Here is a 23,739-nt window from a genome sequence, read left to right on the forward strand (position 1 = left end):
GAGGAGCACCTTGTTTCACAATTCACAGACCTCATCTCATGTTCTTTTCAAAGTTCTTTCATATTTCTGACCAAACATTTCCCCATCTCGGAAAATGGAGGAAAATCCCATTCCTCCCAAACCCTATATACCTCTTTCCTCCAACACTATACATGTGGCCTGGGGACTTGCCTTCACGACGGGGCAAAGCCGCAATGCCATAGAACCCAGGGAGGCATTGGAACCAAGATGCAAAAAAATTCCGTGTGTACGGAAAAAAGAAAGGCATTCACCGGTAGAGCCACCTCTGACCTGCATAATGGGAACTCGGAGGTACCCCTTGAATCGCTAACTCCTGACCCTGTTACTCCACAGCTGGTCCTACAACAGGTCATCCCAACCTCACCCTCCCCTACCATCACTGTCCCCAGGCGCAGGCGTGAGTGGCCATGTCTTCCAGCTGAAAAGCCTTCCGAAATCAGTTTCAGTATTGTTTCCTAGAACTCTCTGAAACGATATACAGCCCAGAATAATTCAGACAGGTGTTATCCAAGGATTCCAGGTGGGGAGAAGAAAACAAAACAGAAATGACTCGGGTCAGGGTAATATGCTTATTCTGAGAAGGCACTAGGTGGCTGTTCCCACCGCTCTGGTAGCGGGGTGGTACACATCGAAGTAAGGTCGCTAGGGCAAATTTGACTTTGTGTGTCTATATGTATGTCGATCCAATTACTTCACTGATGTTTATGTTCAGATTTTGCTTCTGTTTTCATAAACGGTGGCAGCAGGAAGGTAGACAAAGCGAAAGTAACCTAACCGGGCTCCTCACTGCCATCTCGCAAAGAGCGCCTGGCATCCCTGCTTACAACCAAGGCTGGTGGCGGGAGTGGGGCTGGATGCTCTGAACTGCCCTTAATTAGTTAAGTGGATCACTTTGGAGATAGTCCCCAGCAGTCAAACTGAGGAACAATGACTTACAAAACCCTGTTATTCAAAAGTCTGTAATATCTTGCTTGCATGTATTTCCTTTATATTACGTTGAGTGCTGAGGTCTGTGCTCAGGTATGGAGGGGAAAAGGGGCAGGAGGATACGTTTTGGGGTGATCCTGAATGACTTCTAGGAGGCTTCCCCATAAATTCAGTCCATCGTGGGTTCTCCAGGCGCAGAATGATGACACCCAGGTGAAAAGGTGTTTACAAATGTGGTCCAGGAGGCTGGCCCCTACCTTTCCCTGCTGGCTTCTAGGTTGAGCTCAGCTGAAGAAAGATGTACCTGACTCCAAAATGAGGAGAGACATAATGAGTGTCCTGATTTAACAATCCTTATTACAGCCAGAGAAACAATTTTGGAAAGCTGGTTCGCTACTAAAAGACAGCAAGGAACAGAATAATGATTTTGTCCTAAAAAAGATTTTCCTGCAAGCGTTCCTCTTTTGTACCCTTTCACACACAGCCTCCTCCTCCGAAGGGTGGAGTCGAGCATGGACACCAAACAGGAGTGGCTTCCTACCCCGGCGTGCACCCAGCCGCCGCACGGTGACCTCCTGCTCAAGAAAAAACTGCTGAAGCTCAAGAAGGCAGGCTCAGATGCTGGATTTGGTTTACACACATCCCATTTTCTTCAAAGCAACATTTCAGAAAAAGTAAATAAAAACGAGCTGTTCTATTTCAGGTTCTTCTCTAAACAGTGAAATTCAAGTTCCTGCTCTGACTGTCCTCATGCCAGTCATTTAACTCACCTGCGCCTCAGTGGCCTGTATGGAAAATGGGAATAGCACAGTGCTTCCCTCCAGTGACTGCTGTCAAAGCAGATGAGCAAACTCGTGTCTGTAACGATGACTGTCGAACACAGGGTTCCCCATTCCCAAATGATCTTTGGACCTGACGATATTTTTACTTTGCCTCAATCGTTATGGAAAAATGATAAAGTGGCCGGGCGTGGTGATTCATGCCTGTAATCCCAGCACTTTGGGAGGCCAAGGCAGGCAGATCACTTGAGGCCAGGAGTTTGAGGCCAGCCTGGCCAACATAGTGAAATCCTGTCTCTACTAAAAATACAAAAAAAAAAAAAAAAAAAAAAAAATTAGCTGGGCATGGTGGCGCATGCCTGTAATCCCAGTTACTTGGGAGGCTGAGGCAGGATAATTGCTCAAACCTGGGAGGCAGAGGTTACAATGAGCCAATATCATATCACTGCACTCTAGGCTGGGCGACAGAGTGAGACTCCATCTAAAAAAAAAAAAAAAAAAAGAAAGAAAGAAAGAAAAGAAAAATGATAAAGGGATAGCCAAGGATGGCAATGTTATGGGATTGAAAAGTGTGGGTGAGAAAATCCTGCAGTTGACCCTGACCTCGCCTGGCATACACAAGAAGCACTATTAAAAGTTGGTCAAGTAAGTAGGCAGTTTATTCTCCTTCACAGGCATGAATGAGCTCTGTGCGTTCAGTCTGTTTATCTGAAAAAAGTCACATGTCCGCGCCTAAGAGAGTCAGCCAGTTCCCAGAACTTAAGTGGACGGTCCGTGTCCATCCTTGTCCTTGTTTCTCCCTATACCCAGCTGCCTCTAGCAACCAGCCTTCCTTATCTTATGCCACTCATGGCAGAGAGCAGATTGTGGAGAGCACACAGAGAGATAAGGCGATTGAGGCAGAGCCGGCAGTCGGCCTGTGGCGTGACCCTCGTAAAACCTCTGGCTGGAGAGTGCGCCGGCTGAGCCCAGAAAGCCTGGTTCTTATGGACTCTCTGGAAGCAGGGCCTGAGAAACCCCTGATTCTCCAGGTGAGGAAGCCTCTCCAGGGCTCATCAGAGAAAGAGAAGCACTGAGCCACCAGGAAGGGGTCGGCAGGTCTGTTCGGTGCCAGGCAAGCTCCAGGACTCAGCAAAGGCCTCTCTGCTTTCTGAGCCTCTGGTTTTTGTCTGGAGAAGGTACACCACGTTGTACCAGATGATCACTGGGGTTCTTTCCCTCCACCTCAAAACCAACGTATTAATCAGAATTGGGAGTGTGTCTCCAATCTGAAGAATAAACTCCTGGTTCCACTGAAAACCAGGTGATCCCTACTCTTTAGAGGATCCAGACATAGGAGACAAACAACAGGATCCTTTAAGAACTGCGGGAGCTGAGCCTCCATTCTGCAAGCCAAGCCTCTTTAGAAAAAAAACAAAAGGCCACACGAAGTAGCACACGTCACATTCATCATGGCAAAACAGCCCCACACATCCCATAAAAATCTCAGAATCCATGGGCTACACAGAGGCTATTTGATTTGGATTGAAATATCAGACACAAAAGGTTATCAGGGTACTTTGCTCTTAGAAATGGCAAAAGCTTTCAAAAGCACGCTGTGCAGCCCCAAGCAACTGCCAAGACATTCTGAGTGTTTGGCTTCTAGAGTTGAAGTATTTCACTTCCTCCACTTTATGTCAGCTCTCAAGAGAACACTGGGATATGTTGGGGTTTTAATTGCTAGAATGTACCTTGTCTGAAAAAACCAAGTACTTCATTCAAGAAGAAAACACCTTGAGGCTGGCATTTACCCAGCTGGGTGTGCAAGAGCTTGAGTGAACTGCACAGCGCAAAATAAATCAATAGCAGTACTTTTCATTTTTATGAAACTCTAACAAGCATTCTCTCCTCTTGATTCTCATCCTGAGTATCAGTATCTCCCTTTCACAGATGAAGAAACTGAGTCATGGCGTTTATGCAACTTGCCAAGGTCACTTGGTCACAGTGACCATATCAGGGTGTCAAAGCTTTCTGCTATGGGTCACGTGCTGTCCTCGTTACACCATGTAAAAGCGGCCTGGCCCATACGGCGATGGTCACTCACAAGTTGTGATTTAAAATCCGGTCATAGGGTGCTGCTGGCACACCCATGGCGCAGGCTGAATGTTTTTATAGGTGTCTCATATAAACAGGCTGCAATAGATGCAAGAGCTGCCAAAGTCTGAGCTGTTAGAAAACAGACATCGCCTCAGGGAAGCACATCCGAATGATACCACCCAAAGAAGTACCCAAGGGGCAACGAAATGCCGTTGCTTCATAGAGATATGTGCTTAGACACATGGCACGAGGGAAACACAAGGAGATTTTGTACGAAGAGGTTAGATAGCTGACCACTTTGGACAGCTAACTTATGCAAACATAGTACAGCTTCCCAGAAACTGGGAGCCCAAGAATTAACTATTCCTTTTAAAATTTAAGTATGGTGTCTCCTGCACTAGGAACCTCCACTGTTGCCTGGGGCTTTGCCAGGCAGGGGCCAATCCAGGTCTCTTAAGCGGGCCAGCAGCAACGTTCTCGTGGTGAGAATGCTACTAGACCAGGCACGGCGAGAGGAGAGAAACCTATTGCGCAGTTGGAAGACTAACCAACAACCCCCACTGAGGGACTGTGTATATACCAAACAGCACAAAGCCAAACAGATGTGGAGCACACTGGAGTGCACCACCTTGCTGCCCAAGAAATCCCCATTTTTCGCAGAGCACCAGGAACATGACTCCCTGAACTGGTACAGCAATAGCAGCAGGCCCTGGCTGAGGAGGAGCCAACAATTGCCAGGGCAGGTGCAGCATGGCAACTGCCAGGTAAGTGCTTAGAGCAGGTTTCTACAGAAATCAGGGGACAAGGATGACGAATGACCTGCCCAGGGCGGGAAGGGAGATACAGGTGGCTCAGGGTGCGGTGAGTTTCCTGAGACTCTCTTTGAGGGGCTCATATCTGTTGTCTGGCCGTCAGGAGCCAGCAGTTCTTCTCTCATTCTCTCCATGGAATGGAGAGATGCAGGGGATTCAGTGGGGATCACAGGCCCAGGCAGAGCCCAGCTTGGTCATGAGAATCACACACACACACGGGGACAAGAGCAATGATGCCAGCAGCTGGAGCCTTGCCAGGAAGCACCCCAGGAATAACTGGAGAGCAAGTTAAGGACTTGGGGCCCTGGGAGCTGAAAATCAGCATGCTAGGGGGTAAATGACAGCAAACGAAGGCAAAAAGAGCATGGGTTTGCAGGTTTGAGAGAATGGAAAAGCCAGGAAGGAGACATAAAATGCAGGATAGGGGCCTATTTTCATCAAGGCCACCTTGAACTCCAAATCCAGGGCTCCTGTGCTTCCCCTGGACAGAGTCTCCAAAAGTGGTGCCTTTTCAGATCAAATGAAAAAAGATTGTATTTTGCTTGAGAGATCATAAAACCTCAACAAAACTGCCATGCAAATTGGCTGTGAATGAATTTCTCTCTTCCACAATGCTACGAAGGGGAAAGGGGGGAGGCCATAAAAGGAAAATTCTCTCTGACCATTAAGGACGCCTTGGAGAGGTCACATAAAAACTTCCATCTGCTTTTGGTCATTAGATGAGCTGAGATGACAGAGCTGCACAGCAATCGTTCTCAGCAAGGTTCCAGTTGACACATCCGCCCCCACCCTACTACGCACCCCACAACTTGGGGTTTAAAGTTTTCCTCATATTTTTTATTAGATCTTGATCTCCAGGGAATTAGGCATCTTTTGCAGTAACTGATGATAACGTATGCCATGTCTTTCGTAGACAACACAAACGGAATTGTTGACGTGGCAAACTACGATCTATTTTTATTTTATTTTTATTTATTTATTTATTTTGAGACAAAGTCTTGCTTTGTCACCCAGGCTGGAGTGCAGTGGCGCAATCTCAGCCCACCGCAACCTCTCCCTCCTGGGTTCAAGTGATCCTCCTGCCTCAGCCTCCCAAGTGGCTTGGATTACAGCTGTCACCTCACCTGGCTAATTTTTGTGTTTTTAGTAGAGAAGGGATTTCACCATGTTGCCCAGGCTGTTCTCGAACTCCTGACCTCAAGTGATCCACCTGCCTCAGCCTCCCAAAGTGCTAGGATTACAGGCATGAGCCACAGTGCCCGGCCCAAAGAGAAGATTTGGTAGATCAATGTAGCAGACAGACTGGTTTCCCTTGTCCTCACTCCAACCCACCTCCTCAAAAATCCTCTCTACCTACAAGATAATGTTTCCTCCCCTCCCTTACTGTCAACACTCTGTCAACAGGCAGTGATCAGCACTGTTTGCCCCGTGACCTATGTGGACCTATGATGCTGTCTGCTTCTAAAAGGTCTTTATCCTCCATGATGGAATAATGGAAAATTGAAGCCATCAGGTTCTGAGATTGAAAAAATAACGGACGGATGTTTCTATGTAACACTAAAGACAGATCTGACTTCTACTGATGGGGACTATTTGTGAAAATACTCCAAAAGGACTCCAGTCCATGTCGGAAAATCATGACTAGCCGCTGGGTTGGATGAAGCTAGAAACCATCATTCTGAGCAAACTATCGCAAGGACAGAAAACCAAACACCGCATGTTCTCACTCATAGGCGGGAACTGAACAATGAGAACGCTTGGACATGGGGCAGGGAACATCACACACCTGGGCCTGTCATGGGGTGGGGGGAGGAGGGAGGGTTAGCATTACGAGATATACCTAATGTAAATGATGAGTTAATGGGTGCAGCACACCAACATGGCATACACATACATATGTAACAAACCCGCATGTTGTGCACATGTACCCTAGAACTTACAGTATAATAAGAAAATAAAATAAAAAGAAATGGAGTTAACCTGTCTGAATTAAGGAGAAAACAACTGTTTGCATTTGTATGCCAAAAATAGAGACATTCATAAAAATTAATAAAAAATGGAGGCATTCTCATTTCTTGGTGGTCTCGAAGTTTCTTCTACCACCTGTCATGTTACTGAATGTAGTTTGATGACTAATAATTCTATTCACGTTAGGATATTTGGGATGCCTCAATGCATGCAACAGAGACCAAAGAGCTATGCTGGCTGCCTCATGATGTCCCTGGGAAGTCTACTGATAGGTTTTTTTTTTTTTTTTTTTTTTTTTTTGCTTTCAAGGTATTTTTGTGTGTGTGGTCTCTATTGACTCTGAGAAGGTTTTTTCTTTTGTCATCTTGCCTTTTCCTTTCCTATTGGAGGACAGCAGGTGGTGGGTGTTCCTGGGCTATGCACTATCACTTAGGAGTGAGAAAGTAGAAGGATGATCAGAGGTCCGTGACCAAGAGTGGTGCTTTTCAAATGTGCCCTTGCCTGAAGGGTGATTAACATTTCTTATGAGTTTTATCCATTTCATTTGCTTTCCTCTGTTCTCTAGCAGAAATGAAAACATTTTAAGTGCATTCCCCTGGAGAACTGGAACAAGATGAGGATGCCCACTCTCACCACGTCTATTCAACGCAGTACTGGAAGTGCTAGTCAGAGCAATCAGGCAACAGAAAGAAAGTAAAGGCATCCAAATAGGAAACGAAGAAGTCAGACTCTCTTTGCTGTTGATGTGATTCTACAGCTAGGAAACCCCAAAAAACTTCACCAAAAGTCTCCCAGAACTGACAAATGACTTCAATAAAGCTTCAGGATACAAAATCAATGTGCAAAAATTAGTAGCATTTCTATGTTATTTCACACCAATAATGTCCACGCTGAGAGTCAAATCAAGAACACAGTTCAAAAGCTCTGGGATCAGGCGAATGGATCACTTGAGGTCAGGAGTTCAAGACCAGCCTGGTCAACATGGCAAAACCTTGTCTCTACTAAAAATACAAAAATTAGCCAGGCATGGTGGTGCGTCCCTGTAGTCCCCAGCTACTTGGGAGGCTGAGACAAGGAGAATCATTTGAACCTGGGAGGCGAAGGTTACAGTGAGCTGAGATTATGCCACTGCAATCCAGCCTGGGCAACAGAATAAGACTCTGTCTCACAAACAAACAAACAAAAAAATCAGTTCCATTTGCAGCCAGTTGCAGTAGCCATTAAAATATAAAATACATAGGAATACAGTTAACTAAAGAGGTGAAAGATCTCTACAATGGGAACTATAAAACACTGCTGAAAGAAATCATAGATGACAGAAACAAATGGAGAAACATTCCATGCTCATGGATTGGAAGAATCAATATTATTAAAATGCCCATACTGCCCAAAGCAATCTACAGATTCAATGCTATTCCTATCAAACAACCGATGTCATTTTTCACAGAACTAGAAAAACCTCTTCTAAAATTCACAGGGAACCAAAAAAGAGCTTGAATAGCCAAAGCAATCCTAAGCAGAAAGAACAAAGTTGGAGACATCATATTACCCAACTATAGTATAAGGCTACAGTAACCAAAACAGCATGGTATTGGTACAAAAACAGGCACATAGACCAATGGAACAGAATAGAGAACTCAGAAATAAAGCCACACACCTACTGCCATCTGAGCATAAACAAGGTTGACAAAAGTAAGCAATGGGGAAAGGACTCTCTCTTCAGTAAATGGGGCTAGGTTAGCTAGCCATATGCAGAAGAATGAAACTGGATCCCTACCTTTCACCATATACAAAAATTAACTCAAGATGAATTAAGGATTTAAATGTAAGGCTTCAATCATAAGAATCCTAGAGAAAAGCCTAGGAAACATCACTCTGGACACTGACCTTGGAAAAGAAAGTCCTCAAAAGCAATTGCAACAAAAACAAAAATTAACAAGTGGGACCTAATTAAACTAAAGAGCTTCTACGCAGAAAAAGAACCTATCAACAAAGTAAAACAGACAATCTACATAAATGGGAGAACATATTCACAAACTATTCATTCAACAAAGGTCTAATATCCACAATCTATAAGGAACTTAAACAACTGAACAAGCAAAAAACCAAAAACCATATTAAAAAATAGGCAAAAGACATGAACAGACACTTCTCAAAAGAAGACATACAAACATGAAAAAATGCTCCATATCAGTAATCATTAGATAAATGCAAATCAAAACCACAATGAGGTACGATCTCACACCAGCCAAAATGGCTATTACTAAAAAGTCAAAAAAAAAAACACATGCTGGAGAGGCTGTGGAGACAAGAGAACACTTATGCACTGCTGGTTGGAATGTAAATTAGTTCAGCCACTATGGAATGCAGTTTGGAGATTTCTCAAAGAACTTAATACAGAGCTACTAATTTGACCCAGCCATTCCACTACTGATAGTAGTATCTATCCAAAAGAAAACAAATCATTTTACCAAAAAGATATATGCATTCACGTGTTCATCACAGCACTATTCGCAATAGCAATTGTGATTCCATGTCCATGTCTACTGGACATGGAATCAAGCTAGATGCCCATCAATAGTAAACTGGATAAAGAAATTGTGTTACATATATACTACGGAATACTATGCAGCCATAAAAAGAATAAAGCCATGACCTTTACAGCAACATGGATGCAGCTGGAGGCCATTATCCTAAGTCAATTAATGCAGAAATAGACAACCAAATACTGCATGTTCTTGCTTATAAGTGGAAGCTAAACATTGGGTACTTGTGGACATAAAGATGGCAACAATAGATACTGAAGACTGCTAGAGGGAGCAGGGAGCCAGGGGATAAGGACTGAAAAACTAACTGTTGGGTACTACACTCAGTACCTGGGTGATAGGATCATTCACACCCCACACCTCAGTATTATGCAATACACCCAGGTAACAAACCTGCACATGTATCCCCTGAATCTAAAATAAAAGTTGAAAAAAACTTCGAAGAATACAGCAAATGCACTTCTCAGCTATGTCTCATGCAATGTACGAAGTGTTTACGTAACTACTGTACGTTCAGAGAACTGAATTTAGAACCTGTCTGACTGTAAATCTGATGGATTTTAAAAGCAACAAAGCTTCTTAGAACTGCTGGAGGCAGCCTACCATCTGACTGGATTGAGAAAGACCTGGAAGGCCATCTCCTCAGGGTTTTCTCGGAAACATATCACCGGAGGGGTGTGTCTCCCAACACCATTTCCAGAAAATCTTTCATGTTTACTGCAAGGTCGATCATATCCACTTAATTTTCATAGACAACCTCTATTTCAAATATTTCCTTTGCGTCTTCATGTACCATCGAAACACTCCAAAAACAAGTATAATTATTATGTAGCCAATAAAATTTAAATTTTTAATGTCATGGAAAAATGCTTACGCTCAGGTTAAGACAAACAACCAGAATAGAAAACTATAAACAGTATTACCTTAAACATGTAAAAATGCATAAAAAAAGATTTAAAAGCTGGAAAATATCTTATGTTAGTTAAGAAATGCAGACAAGGCACCCTTACACACTGTAGGTGGGGCGGTTAACAGGCATAGCTTTTTTAGTCCCCAATTTGGCAGCATCTATCAATATTTCAAACAGATGTGCCTTTACCCAGGAATTCTAATAATCCTTGACCTAGAAAATCTTGAAATGTACACAAAGATATACAAATAAGAAGTTAATACAAAAACTGTAATAGTGAAAAGGTGGGAACAAAACTCAATAGATTGTTTATTAATAGGGATGGGTTAAATAATGTCCTATTTGTACTTCTGAATAATACTCTGTAGCCTTTAAAAATAAAGAAGGTATGTCATAAAAAATCCATGCCACATTAAGTTGCTAAATAATATACATACAATGAGTTGTTTTTATTTTTTTATTTTATTTTTTTGAGACAGAATCTCGCTCTGTTGCCAGGCTGGAATGCAGTGGCAGGATCTCGGCCCACTGCAACCTGCGACTCCCTGGTTCAAGCGATTCTCCTGCCTCAGACTCCTTAGTAGCTAGGATTACAAGCATGTGCCACCACACCCAGCTAATTTTTGTATTTTTAGTAGAGACACGGTTTCACCGTGTTGTCCAGGATGGTCTCGAACTCCTGACCTAGTGATCCTCCCGCCTCGGCCTCCCAAAGTTCCGGGATTACAGGCATGAGTCACCACACCCAGCCTTAGTTTTTAAAAGTGTATGTGTGTGTATACATAAATGCACCAAAAATGACTAGCAGAACATGCCCCATGGTTATCAGTCATTACCTCCTGAGAAGGGTGGAGAGTTATGGGATGCTTTTGGCTACAACAGAAAATCTAATTCACCTTGCTTCATCTGGTAATGGTTTCATGATCTCACAAGTGTTCGAAAACAGACTCTTCTTTGTGTAATTCAGAAGGTCAAGGGCACCACAGAGACCCGCCTGCTCCCTGCCCTTCTTCACCTTTGCATTCTTCCACAGGTCAGCTGAGACCTGGCCCAGCCCCTCTGATGGCTGATGGCTGCCCAGTTTGCAGGCATTACGGCCTCATATCACAGTAACCAGTGGAAGGAAAGAGCGTTTCCTTCCTTGCCTCTTTTAAGACCAGGGAAACTTTCCCAGAAGCCTCCCAGTAGCCCACCCTCACATTTTATTGGCTAGAACAGGGTGCACATGCTCACCCTGAGCCAGTCACTGGCAAGGACAGCAGCCCCACCCTCACTTGCATGGCCAATGAGATAAACCTCCTGAGGCAGGTGTGGGTTTGCAGTCTACTGTACAAAATCCACTTTCTGCTAGGCAAATAAAAGCTGACGGAATGATTACTGGGTAGGCCATAGGACAAAGGGGATTTTTTTCTTTCTATTAGAAATGGTTCTGTAATATTTGAAAACTTTTACAAGATTATATCCATGTGCTTTTTAAGATAAACTATTATAAAAATATTTTAATACATCGAAAAAACACTGAACAGAAAATATATCTTGAAATTGTGGGGGGTTTTTTCCTTCTTTTTCATCTTTTCCAAAAACTATGTACTTTCACAAACAGAAAAACAATAAGTTTTTCAGATGACCTCGAGCTCTGAATATTTTACCACCAAGGAACTCAAATATCCTTCATAAAACTGTGCATGTCATTTTTGGCTCAGAAGAGGCTAGAAGAATCACACCACTAGGTTCTGTCACCTTGTCACCTGTCTGCCTTTAGATGGGCCTGTGTTTTCTGGACGCCTGGATGATTTTCAGTGGTCTGGAAACATTATCTGCCATGGCCTTCAGCAAAGCAGCAAAGTCCACAAATTGGGTCCTGGGGCCCAACCTCTCAGCTTCAGCCTCCATCACTACTCCCATCTCCATCCTGGTACTCCCACGCCTGATGCCTTCCTCTCCCTCTCTCTTCTCCATCCTCACCCAGGCCTGCCTTGGCTCCAGGGGTTCCTCTACTTTTCCTTCCCCGGAAACATCAAACTGCCATTGCCATTCTCTTAGAACTTGGTTTTCAAGATTTACTTTTCAGGAGCGTGGAAGACAAATGGTAGCAGAGAAATCATCTTTGCAAATAATACATGGAATCCCAAAATATATTTTAAAAAATCAGAGTGACGTTGGTTGAAGTGTTTTCAGGGCCACCCAGGTGACCCCTCCTAATATCAGGGTGAAGGACACCATTGCCTTGAAATATCCATCTCTCCTAGACGGCAGGAGGAAGCAATTATCTCAGAGTGCGAAGCATAAAAGGCACCCCAGGTGAATTCCAACACACCCGGCACTAGTTTCAAGTAACTCGTACTGTGGTCAAAAGATGGACCGATGGCTTTGATCCTAGAAAGTGACCCACCATGGAATAGACCAATGGCCCTCAAAGGGGAGAGCTGTTTGTCCTCTCCACTACATTTTTAAAGAGCGCTAGATTGCCGCTAGCAGTCTTGATCAACAGAACCTACAGCTTAAGTACCAGGAACAGCTTCAGATGAAAATATCCTAGGAAGGGCTATCAACAAAGCAAACCAGAAGCCAGGGACTGCAGGAGAGGGTGGAGATAAGCATGCTCCCAATAATTCCATTTTGCCTCTGATTAGCTTCCACAGCTGCCTGCCCTCCGGCCCTGGCCCGGTTCTCCACGGCCGGCCTTGGGTTTGCTGGTTAACCAAACTGAATCTCTGATTGGTGAACTACATGGAACATATTTGAGTAACCTCCTCGTCCTCCTTGCTTTCTAGCCTCCTCTCTCCTGTCAACGGTAATAAAAGCAATCACTTTTGTTAGGCCTAACACACGTCCTTGACTGGTAATCCTACAAACTTGGCAAGGTTAGCATCATTCGCACTGTTTTTCTGACAAGGACTCTGAGTCTCAGGGTGGTTAAAAATTGCCATAGCTGAGCTGGGAGGCTACCCCAGGTCCGTCTGACTTCAAAATCTGCATTTTATTTCTTGCCAAGTCACAAGGCTCTCCATTCAAATATGACTACAGGTCAAGGTCAGCGATGTGGGAGCCCTACCAGCAACTCTCCTTTCCTGGGCCCCTTTCTGGCCACCACCCCGGAGAATGGCATCCCAGAACCTCATTTTCAGTTTATAATCCCTCTCGCTCTCCCCCGCACCTCATCTTGTTAGCTCCTCAAGGGCAGGTACACCCCATCTTCTTATTTTTGTATCATCTGGGCTCTCCATGTGGTATATGCTCAGTAAACATGCTGAACTGGATGGATTCAGTGCATCTCAGAACCTTGCCGCGTGCAGCATCCGGCAGCTGTGAGAAATGCAGCTCAGGTCCTCTCCCAGGCATCCTGAGTTAGAATCTGCACTTGCCAAGGGCCCCAGGTGATTCCAGGGCACTGTGATATCCAGCATCCTCCATCTCCTTATACACAGATTTTTTTCATACCAGTGTAGAGGATCAACACTCTCCTTTCTATTCTGAACCACCAAATGGAACCACCCATTGTTTTAAGACTTACAAAAGTTCAAGTGGTCTCTGGGGGAACTTTACCTAAGAAATGACTTTGCTTAAAATGCCAAGGGGTCCTCACTCTCAGTTAATTCAAGTGAGAAGCAGTAGTGCCTTAAAGACTGCATTAAAAATTCCCCCTTTAAACATACGCTCACATTTAATACATGTTTATTTAGTGCCCTGAGATACTATTAATCATCAACACCTTGAGATTTAAAATAGAATTACTCATGGTTAAGTACTCCATTAGCATTCAGAAATTTCTAACCTTTGGATAGTGATCACCAACAATTCAGCTCATTTCTCACACCTATTTACTGAGCATCTATTCTGAACAAGGCCCCATCGGGATGAGATGCTGTGGGGAATATGAAATGTGACAGTCCCTGACCTCACATCTTTGCTACAAATAGAACGAGGATCAGGAACATGCTAATCAGACATTTCTGTAAGCAAATAATGCACCAAGTACCACATCCACTATTTAAATGTGAAACTCAATTAGATGCTTGCTATGATGCAGCCAATTAAACCGTTGGCATAAAGCAGCCAAGAATACTGAGTCACTGGGCTATTTTCAACACCTCGAAATCTGACCTCTCTTGGGAAAGAGTTGCACCGTGCATGGAATCAGCATGGGACAGTGTCGTGATCACATTGGGAGAACCGACGGTTCATGTAAAGAACAAAACACATGCTTGTTTTAAAAATTAAGAAAGAAGACTTAGCCCTTTGGGTTCTTAAGGTTCAAAAGCAAGATTCTGAAAAAATGAACATGTAAAGATGGTTATATTAAAAAGTATATGCATGTCTTATTATTTTAATTTGAAGAAATTAACTTTCAGTCTTTAACCTAGTAAGTTGCAGTGTTGAGTGAGCTATAAAGACTACCAAGAGTTAAGAAAGATTGTTCAAAAAAAATAAGGTGAATTCAACTTAAACATGGCACACGTCAGGTGATATGTGTTATCTTTGACAATTTTCATCATTTGCATTATTAAACAGCCAGAAACTTTTAAAAGGGTCCGAACTGTTCTAAGAGAACCAAATGAGCTTAAAAACAATTGTTGTTTTCTATATAAAGATCAATTCTTCAGTCACCATCTGACCACTCTCTTATCAGACCACTAATTAGTAAAGCTTCACTTGGTTCTTTTTGGCGTGTTTAACTCTTTGGGAGGTAACGTTTTATTAATAACATATTTCCTCTAGAATGTATTTCCTTCTTTCACCTCCACAGGAGCCCCTCTGGGAAGCAGTGAGAATAAAACCGATTCTACATTTACGCACAGTGGGGCAGACCGGCAAATAAATAGAGGCATCGATTTCCAAGAAGCAAACGGCTAAAAGCAGCGCATTTACAATTCTTCTAAGCCACACTCCACATCTCCCTGTGAGATGGAAGATAATTACTGAATGTCTTTATGTTGCACACTTTATTTTTAACTAAATCTTTAAGGAGACTGCTGAGAGATACCAATACTTCTACTGGTCCTGGTTTAGCGCTGTAATGAAACACTGAATTTTTGCTTTTGTAAAATAGGGGCGCAGGTCAGGGTAACTCTTTCAAACATTACACTATTTATTTGGGGGTTATTTTTGGCAAACTTTTTTCCTTTAAGGACATCTTAGTGGCAGAAAGATGGAGCTAGTGTGTGCGCTTGATGTGAACATTGCCTCCCAAGGAGGGCAGCTCTGTGTTTAATCCAAGCCGTAATTAGTTGGTCAATTCACTGATGGGGACCAAGCTACAGTGAGAGACACAGAGGTGCTGGCAGAGATTTCTTGCTGGGAACTACTTTAGAACTAATTACCTGGGAAGTCCAAACAGGAAAAACCTTTCTATTAAGGAAAATAAGGTTTGGGTTCTAAACGATGAAGACGGTTTACCTCGCCTCTGCTGACTAAGTTAATTTAATAAGTGCTCAATGTTTTCCCTGTGAGAAAACAGGCTAACCACTTTAATGAAGTTGGAGTGGATGCCAAAGCAACGGATAAAGACGAAACTCCTCTCCGGGACCCTCCTGAACACCTGTTGAACTCCAGGGCTTCTAACTTTCCTACGAACGCCTCCCGGATACAACCTCGGGAGTGTTTAGCCTTCGTGGACGTGCATGTGTGTATTCAAGGTTTCCATCTTGCTTAATCAACAAAACTAGTTACTAATTATTTATGAATCACAGGGCTGAAACAAACTTTCTTACCTTGAGCAATTAAGGAGTGGCAAGCAGAGGAACGGGACTGGTTTTGAATTTAGCCCCGTGGTGCCTGTCCCTTCCCTGGTTACCGACCTGCCCAGCTCTTTAGAAAGGTCAAAGGTGCGTCCCTCCTCGGCTGGGAAAGGGGCACATCTCCCAACAAAACCACACGCAGACATCCAACCTGGGGAGCTCCGGGGTGGGGGTGGGGGGCAGCGATGCGAGGAGCCAGGCTGCACCCTCTCTGCGCGCACGGGGGTTTGGGGCACCGACTCCACACCCAATCCGGCCCGGAACCAATTCCGACCCAGGGACTCCGAGAGACCGCGGGCCCAGGGCGCGCATGCCACACTCTCCCGGGGTCCAGGACGCTTGACGTTTCGGAGGGTCGCGCGATGGGGCTCGAAGAGAACAGCGGGCAATCCCCAAAGCTGTGGCCCTGGGGCACGATCCCTGTCCACCCTGTCGGACACCCCGAGGACCCCCAAATTCCGAGGCTCGGGTGCCCAGTCCTCTGTCTTCTGCGTCGAGACGCGCCGGAGCCCACCGGCCCAGCGGTTGCTACCTCCTGCAGGACGCGAAGCCCCTAGCGGCCTGACGGTGATGGGGGGGACCCACCTCTCCGCGCCCCCGCGTCCGGGGTCCCCGGCGCCGCGCAGCCTCGCGCCTGAGCGCCCCTCCGCCCCCGCGCGTCCTCCACGCTGGCAAGCAGGTGACCGAGTCCTGCGACCCCGCGCGCACGTACTCCCCACCCTGGGTCCCCCGCGCCCCTAGGCGCGGCCCCTTACCTCGGAGCGGGCCGGAGCGGCCCCGCGGGGCCGGGCGCGGACTGGGCCGGGGAGACGCGCCTCCCGCCGCCGCTGGGAGACGAGGCGGCGAGCGGGCGCGGCGAGCTCCTCCCGGGCGGCGGCGGGAGGCGCTGCTCTCGCTGCTGCCGCCGCCGCCGCCGCCGCCGCCGCGGCTGCGGGTCTCCTAGCTCCGCGGCCGCCGCTCCTGGGCCGCAGCCGCGCGGGTCCCTCGGCTCCTGCGAGAGGCCGGCTGCTCGCGCGGCAAACTCTTCCGCACGCAGAGCCGGCGGGGAGAGCCGCCTCCGCCTCTGCCTCCTCCCCTGCCTCCTCCCTCCACCCTCCTCCCTCTCCACCTCCCCCTCTTCCCCCCCCCCTCCTCCTCCTTCCCCTCCTTCCCCTCCTTCCCTTCCTTCCCTGCCTCCGCCTGCGGGGTCTCTCCTGGCCCCGACCCAGCCTGGAACAAGCACCCCGCGCGCGCCGCAGGCAGACGGATCCCTGGACCCCTAGACCCCCGGCTTCCCTGGGCGGTGCAGACACCCGCGAGTCCCCAGGCCGCCGCCGCCGCCGCCTCTGCTGGGCTGCAAGGGACGCGCAGCGGGGTCGGGCCTGGGGCGCAGGGTCGGGGTTGGGCGCCGGGGCTGGGGGAGTAAGGGGTTGTGCTTCCAGGTGAGCCGGCCGGGAAGAGAGGCAAGTGGAGTAGAGGCTGCCAGCCGAGGTCCCATTAAAGTTGTCACTCGGGGGGAACAAGGAATCTTCCGCCCCCGCCTAGTGTAGACCCTCGCAGTGCGGGCTGCCACCCTGCTGTCCCGCACCGGGGGTGAGGGGGGACGAGCACGCGACTGTCACCCCCCCACACACACACTGTCCTTCAAGGGCAGGGCTGCGCGCGGGTCTCGACCCAGGGCACAAAGCGCGTCTCTGCGGGGACCACTGCGATTTCTCAGTGAGCTGCGGGGGTGCGCCCGGGGGCAGGTAGGAGGCGGGGGGTCGGGGGAGTTGCGGGCGAGCGGTGCTTGGCGGTCAGGGGAGATGCGGGCGAGCGGTGCTTGGTGGAGGACAGCAGCGACTGCTGGGGAGGAATAACCGGTGCCTGTCCTAAGACGAACGTAGCTGGTCCGGAAAATGGGTCAAGGATGGAAAGGAACCGGCTAATTGCCCCCCTCCCCAGCAGGGGCACGTGGGGTGTGGGGCTGCGGCCAGGAGCGGGCACTCGGAGCTCCACTCTGCCTCTCCCTCCCCTCCTCCGCTGCCCTCCTCTCCTTTTGCACCAGTGCAGGAAATGTTCCACTGACCTACATATTTTTCCAAACATACGTGACCTTTTTTTTTTTTTTCCTCTGTGGGAGGAGACAGGCGAGAATCCAAGAAAAAGAAGCTGGAGAGAGTGGCGCGCGAGAGAAACAGGGAGGATTTTACCAAGGCTCCCGCAAACGCCAAGCGGAGGGAGGCAGAGGTGCAGGAATAGTCCCCGGGTGCCGGGGCTGCTGGCTGATACCCTTCGGGGCTCCAAGACAGAGCCGGGTGAAAACCGGAGACCGTGAGCCCCGCCGAGGTCCGGAAACGTGGCCAGTTTCCCCTTCACCCGGGCGGCGGCGTTCACAGCGGGGGGGCGCCTGGGTGGAAGCCCCGGAGAGGGAAAGGTCCCCCTGCACGCCCCCACGAGGTCACCGCTTCCCTAGCCTTAGGTGCCTGGCCTGGCGCAGCGCTCTGAGCGAGGCAGCCTTTTCCGGACGTCTCTCAGTCCCTGGTACATTCCGGCAAGTGGCCCTGGAGGGAAAGCGCCCCCGCTGGCCCTTTTCTGTCATACTCGATTTTGTGGCCAAAAGGGGTCTCCTAAGCGCGCCAGGCCCCTGCGGTGGACTGGGGGTCGCCCCCGACGCTGTTCCTCTCGCTGTCTAGTCCTCTCCCTCGAGTTTGAGACGTGCCCTCTCCCGCGCAGATCCGACCAACAGCGCCTTATTTGGGCATGCAACCCCACACCGTCAATTAGATCAAAACGCTCACACAGAGCTCCTTTCTCCCCCCCTGTAAAGTAGGTCATTCTCTTTATTTCCCACTTGTAAATTATTTGTGTCTAATTCTCCTCCTGAAAAATAATCAGCTGCAAGGAGCTTTGAGCATCCTAAGAGCAGCTGTTATTCTCAGGCTTGCTTCTGACTTGGAGGGCTTTTCAAGAAAGAGGAGGAGGCACTTGGCCCGTCATGGTTTTGAAGTCCCTCCGTTTCCAAAAGAAGAAACTTTTTTTTTTTTTTTTTTAATGTATTTTATTTTGTTTTGTTTTTCTACCCCATCCTTTTCCTCCAGGCAAGTAAGTTTCACGCTGCCTTTAGAGCGTGGCCATGACTAATATTACTAAAGGATGAAATTGCGTACTTCTAACCGGGTTTAAAGCAGAATTTAAAGTCACCTCCCTTCCTTTTTTGCTTTGGAAGAGATTCCAACTCCCTTTTCCTACTCCCTTTTGGGAACATGTTGAACAAGCATTAAATGATCTTTTAGGAAACCTGGAATGTCCTGTAGTAATAACTCATCAAATAATTCTGCAGTGCAAGAAGTATTTTTGCTGTGGTCTCTTTTTCTCTGTTGTCCAGTAGATGCCCCTACTAAATGTGGTTTCTGCCTTTTTAGTCTTGGAGATGATATGTATGTGGTTGTCGTATTTATTCCAAACTCCATCCCGTGTCCTAATGTTAATCCCACCCAGATGAGAAGGATACCTCTAAGATAGGCCACATATCCTATCTGACCATCAGGCAGAGTGGATTCTGCATCACAGAAGCCAGTTAGACTAGGCCCTTTCCCCAACATACAGAAGAGAACTGCAGAGGAGAGTTGACCCCATGTTCATTCTATGCATTTGACAGTTCAGTTCCTTTTACTGACATCTGTTGAAGGCTTCCCATGAGTCAGGCTGGGCTTGGTCTGTGAAGGATCAAGGGAACATTAAGGTAGTTTCTATACACAAAGGGTTTACAATGTTGAGGCAGGCGTAAACATGAGCCAAATAGGGCTAGGACCAGAGAAGCCCTCCAAGTCAGAAGCAGATGCCCCATGGGTGCTGAGAAAGGACTCAGGATGAGCTTCCTGGAAGAGGTAGCATTGGTGCTTGGATTTTTCGTTAACCAAATAACAAAGCCAAGCTACAATAGATCATAATCCATGCATTGTTCAAAATGTGCAGCATGGAGCAAAAGAGCCATTTCAAAACCGCATTGCCAGTTTTAGGACATTCTCACTCAGTTCCAGTCATTGGGCCTTTAAAAATAACATGGCTTTACTGATTGAATGTTGCCTTGATGTATTCAGGAACCCCAGATATTTTTCAAAGAATCCAAATGTATGGAAGGGAGGATCAAAAGTTTTTTGCAGTCAGTTATATCAGTCTTTAGAGATATCAGTGAAATAATTCAAAGTTCTCACAGTCAAACTGGATATTCTTTTCCATCATAGAAGTTGAATCTGTGGCACATCCTAATTTTAAATATGGATACATTAAATTTTCAAAATATGTATTGGGTGACTATGGGTGTTTACTTGTGGTATTACATAAGGGCAAGAATGTGTGGGCTGCTATACGAATTACGGCACTAGCCCAGGGCTTGGGATTCTTGTTGGGTGTGTATGTTCAATGACTTCAGCACAAGCTTTGGAACAGACAATAAGAACATTGCCAGTTTTATTGTGTCATTACACATTTGGCCAAACACACCAAGAGTGAACCCTTGTGTCAACTATGGACTCTAGGTGGTTATGATGTGTCAATGTATATAACAAACTTAGCGCTGAGGGAGGGGATGCTGAAAGTCGGGGAGATGTTAACCATGCCAGATGTTAGCACGGTTTTTCTAGTTAATCACAAGGTGGGAAGGCCCTCTTTCTTCATGTGAATGTCCAGAAGCCCATTAGTGGGTTCTTACCTCTGATGATCAGTTTTCACTTCAAAACTCAAAAGAAAAAACACAATGCCACGCACCGTTGGATAGAATAACATTATGCTAGAGAAGAAAATTGTAGCAACCGAGGCAAAGGGAAGTTGGGTCAGTATAAACATGAAGAAGAGGACTTAGAACCCACTAATTGGAGAGTGACTGAGAGCCCAGGGCTTATGAAGAGTACCTTTGAAAGCAAGACTGAGGAACGCCTATCCTGTGTTTCAAATATTAAGATTAGGCCAGTTACAGTGGCTCATGTCTAATCCCCAGCACCTTGGGAGGCTGAGGTAGGCAAATTGTTTGAGCTCAGGAGTTGGAGACCAGCCTGGGCAACGTGGTGAAGCCCTGTCTCTCAAAAATAAATAAATAAATTTTAAAAAAGAACCAATGTCAAGGTTAGCACCTTGATGTGCTGGTTCTGCATAAGCTTCATAGAATAGAACAGTGCAGGAGGCAGCAGGCTCTCACCCTCCCATCTGGGCCAGAGGATGCTACCAGGAGACAATCAAGGCCTTGTACAGCCTGCCTGGTGGGGTTAAGACTTGACTTGGCTTTTGTGCCTATTAGATCATGTGGTTGGCAAACTAAAGAATGAAGTAAGATTTCCTTACAAAGACCGTGTGGAGGAGCCAGGGAGGAAAACTGGGCTGGGGGAGTCTGGAGGTGACAAAGCCCTGAAGCCTTAGCACAAACATATACACACACACGAATCTGAAAAAGAGGTGAGATTATTGCCAATACGGGCACTTAAGAATAATATTTCCTTATGCTTAGGCCCCCCCTGAGGAAGTTCTTTCGTGTCCATTTTCTCTAACAATAAAGTGTGATTTTAGATCCTGTCTACTTCTAAGAGGATTTTCATAAATAGACATTATTGTTTTGAGCCGCTTTTGACTCTAAAAAACTGAAAGGAAATACAGAAAGGTCCCATACACCCCCCGCTCCATGTACAGCCTCCCCGACTTTCAGCATCCCCTCCCTCAGCGCTAAGTTTGTTATATACATTGACACATCATAACCACCTAGAGTCCATAGTTGACACAAGGGTTCACTCTTGGTGTGTGTGGCCAAATGTGTAATGACACAAATCCACCATTATAGTGTAATAGTGTAATACAGAGTAGTTCTACTGCCCTAAAAATCCTCTATTCTCTGCCTATTCATCCCTTCCTCCCCACTAACTCCTGGCACCCACTGATCTTTTTATTGTCTCCATAGTTTTACCTTCTCTGGAATGTCATAGAGTTGGAATCACATGGTGTGTAGCCCTTTCAAATTGGCTCCTTTCAGTTAGTAGTATGCATTTAAGGTTCCTTCATGTCTTTTGTGGCTTGATAGCACTTTTTAAAAAAAGCATTGAATACTATTCCATCATCTGGATAAGAGAATTTTAAAATGATATTTTACTTAATAATGTTTTCAGGAATAAAAGGTGACATTTATCTAATACTTATATGCCAGGTGTTTACATTACCTCATTTCATCTTCATAAGGTCCTATATAAAAAAGTGTTTATTTCCAGTTGGCAGATAAGGAATCTGACTTAGAGGCTCACGGTGCCCTCAGTCCCTTGGCAAATGCGAGGCAGAGCAGGACTTGAACCTGACTCTGATGACTGCCAAGCCTGGGCTTTCTCCCACCCAGCCCAGCACATCGCCACATCCAATGCCAACACAAAGATATTCACGGCGTCATTCACTCCCCGTGAGATCTTGCTGGGTAATGAACTGATACCAAAGCAGCGTTACACACTTCTTGTCTCTGTTTTCTTTCATCCTCCCCTCAATGCATCAGTTATTAATATCTTTACTCCATTCTTAAAGCAGCTGTCTTCCAAGTGCTTGAAATAGAATTCCAGGATAAAGGATGGGATTGGTAAAAGAGCAATACTAGGTCCTGATTCGTATAAGGAAATGAAGTCAGTGGGTCGATACATGGGTTATTGGCACACTGGCGTCTCACCAAGGGCACTGTTTGGACTTTGGCAACACACTGGATGGGAGTGCTCTTTCGTAAACATACGCAATCTTCAAACCAGCTCTGGGCTTCAGGTTGGGAAAGGATGCAAGTTCCTTTCATTAAATGGAAAGTTTGGGTGCAGGTCAAGCATGCCCTAAAGCCTTAGCACAAACACACACACACACACATCTGAAAAAGAGGTGAGATTATTGCCAATACGGGCACTTAAGAATAATATTTCCTTATGCTTAAGCCCCCATGAGGAAGTTCTTTCGTGTCCATTTTCTCTAACAATAAAGTGTGATTTTAGATCTTATCTACTTCTAAAAGGATTTTCATAAATAGACATTATTGTTTTGAGCCGCTTTTGACTCTAAAAAACTGAAAGGAAATGCAGAAAGGTCCCATACACCCTCCCCCCCCCCCCCCCCCCGCCATGCACAGCCTCCCTCCTGGCCCAAAAGTATGGGGCCAGTGCAGGTCAGCCCAAGGCAGGGGCTTTGCTCAGCTGTTACCTCTGGTCATCCTACTGGTTAAGGTAGTGGCTGGGGATGTCGCCTTTCTCACTGGAACAGCAGTTCCAGTGAGTTCCAGTGCTCAGCTCAAATTGTGAGTGCTCCAAGGAGGTATTTAAATGACCCCATCCCAGCCAAACAGCCATCACGAGGGAACCTGTGGAAAGCAGAAGGGACACTGATTTCCGAGCATGTGGAAAATAGAATGAAGAAAAGTCTTTTGTGTCCCAGGGTGCTGGGAGTTGTGGGGAGAGGAAGGTGCGAGGGCAGCAAATGTGGGGGAACTGTAAATGTACCAGAAGAATGGGAGGTGGTGTTTAGCTCCTGCAATTAGCTGAGAGGATTTCAGAAGTCACTGTGGAGTTGGAGCTAAAGTGCATTGAATGTAGAAAAATCCATTTCAGCTCTTTCAGGTGTTTGCCCCTGGCCCCCCTTGGTGGAGGCTCAAACAAACCTGAGATTTGCACTTTTCTAACAAGTGCAAGGAACACCCTTTAAGAACAGGGCGGAGAAACAGCTGTGTGGAGGCTGAAGCAGCCATTGTCTTTAGTTGCTCTCAGCACCTGCCCGTTTAACTCAACTATGAAGAAGCAATTTAATGTGTTTGCACATATCTGTTTGTAAGAGCACATACACCCTAAGCGGGCACTTCCAGTCAGTTTCGTAGTATGGTTTTCTTCTCTGTCTCGTTTAAAAATTCTCTGACTTCCATGCAATGCTGTTTGTTCAGTTTCTACATTAACAAATGCATAATCTGCCATTATACTTTGCCCAGGAAGAACATCTAGTGATATGAAATTC

General features: G+C 46.3%; 1 protein-coding gene across 2 annotated transcripts in view; it reads right to left on the reverse strand.

Moving 5' to 3' along the window:
• Positions 1–16,793, reverse strand: part of NPAS2 (neuronal PAS domain protein 2) — a 175,712-nt gene extending 158,919 nt beyond the window's left edge. Inside the window, exon 1 of one of the 2 annotated variants that reach the window (XM_025354429.1) lies at positions 15,751–15,925. In XM_025354429.1, coding sequence (XP_025210214.1) covers positions 15,751–15,923 — 173 coding nt within the window. In that variant the 5' untranslated portion in view covers positions 15,924–15,925. Of the gene's footprint in view, positions 1–15,750; positions 15,926–16,532 lie in introns of those variants that run through there. The other variant, XM_025354430.1, reaches the window with a different exon arrangement.
• Positions 16,794–23,739: the final 6,946 nt, after the last annotated feature.

Source organism: Theropithecus gelada, chromosome 13 (genome assembly GCF_003255815.1).
Source record: "Theropithecus gelada isolate Dixy chromosome 13, Tgel_1.0, whole genome shotgun sequence".
Lineage (NCBI taxonomy): Eukaryota > Metazoa > Chordata > Mammalia > Primates > Cercopithecidae > Theropithecus > Theropithecus gelada.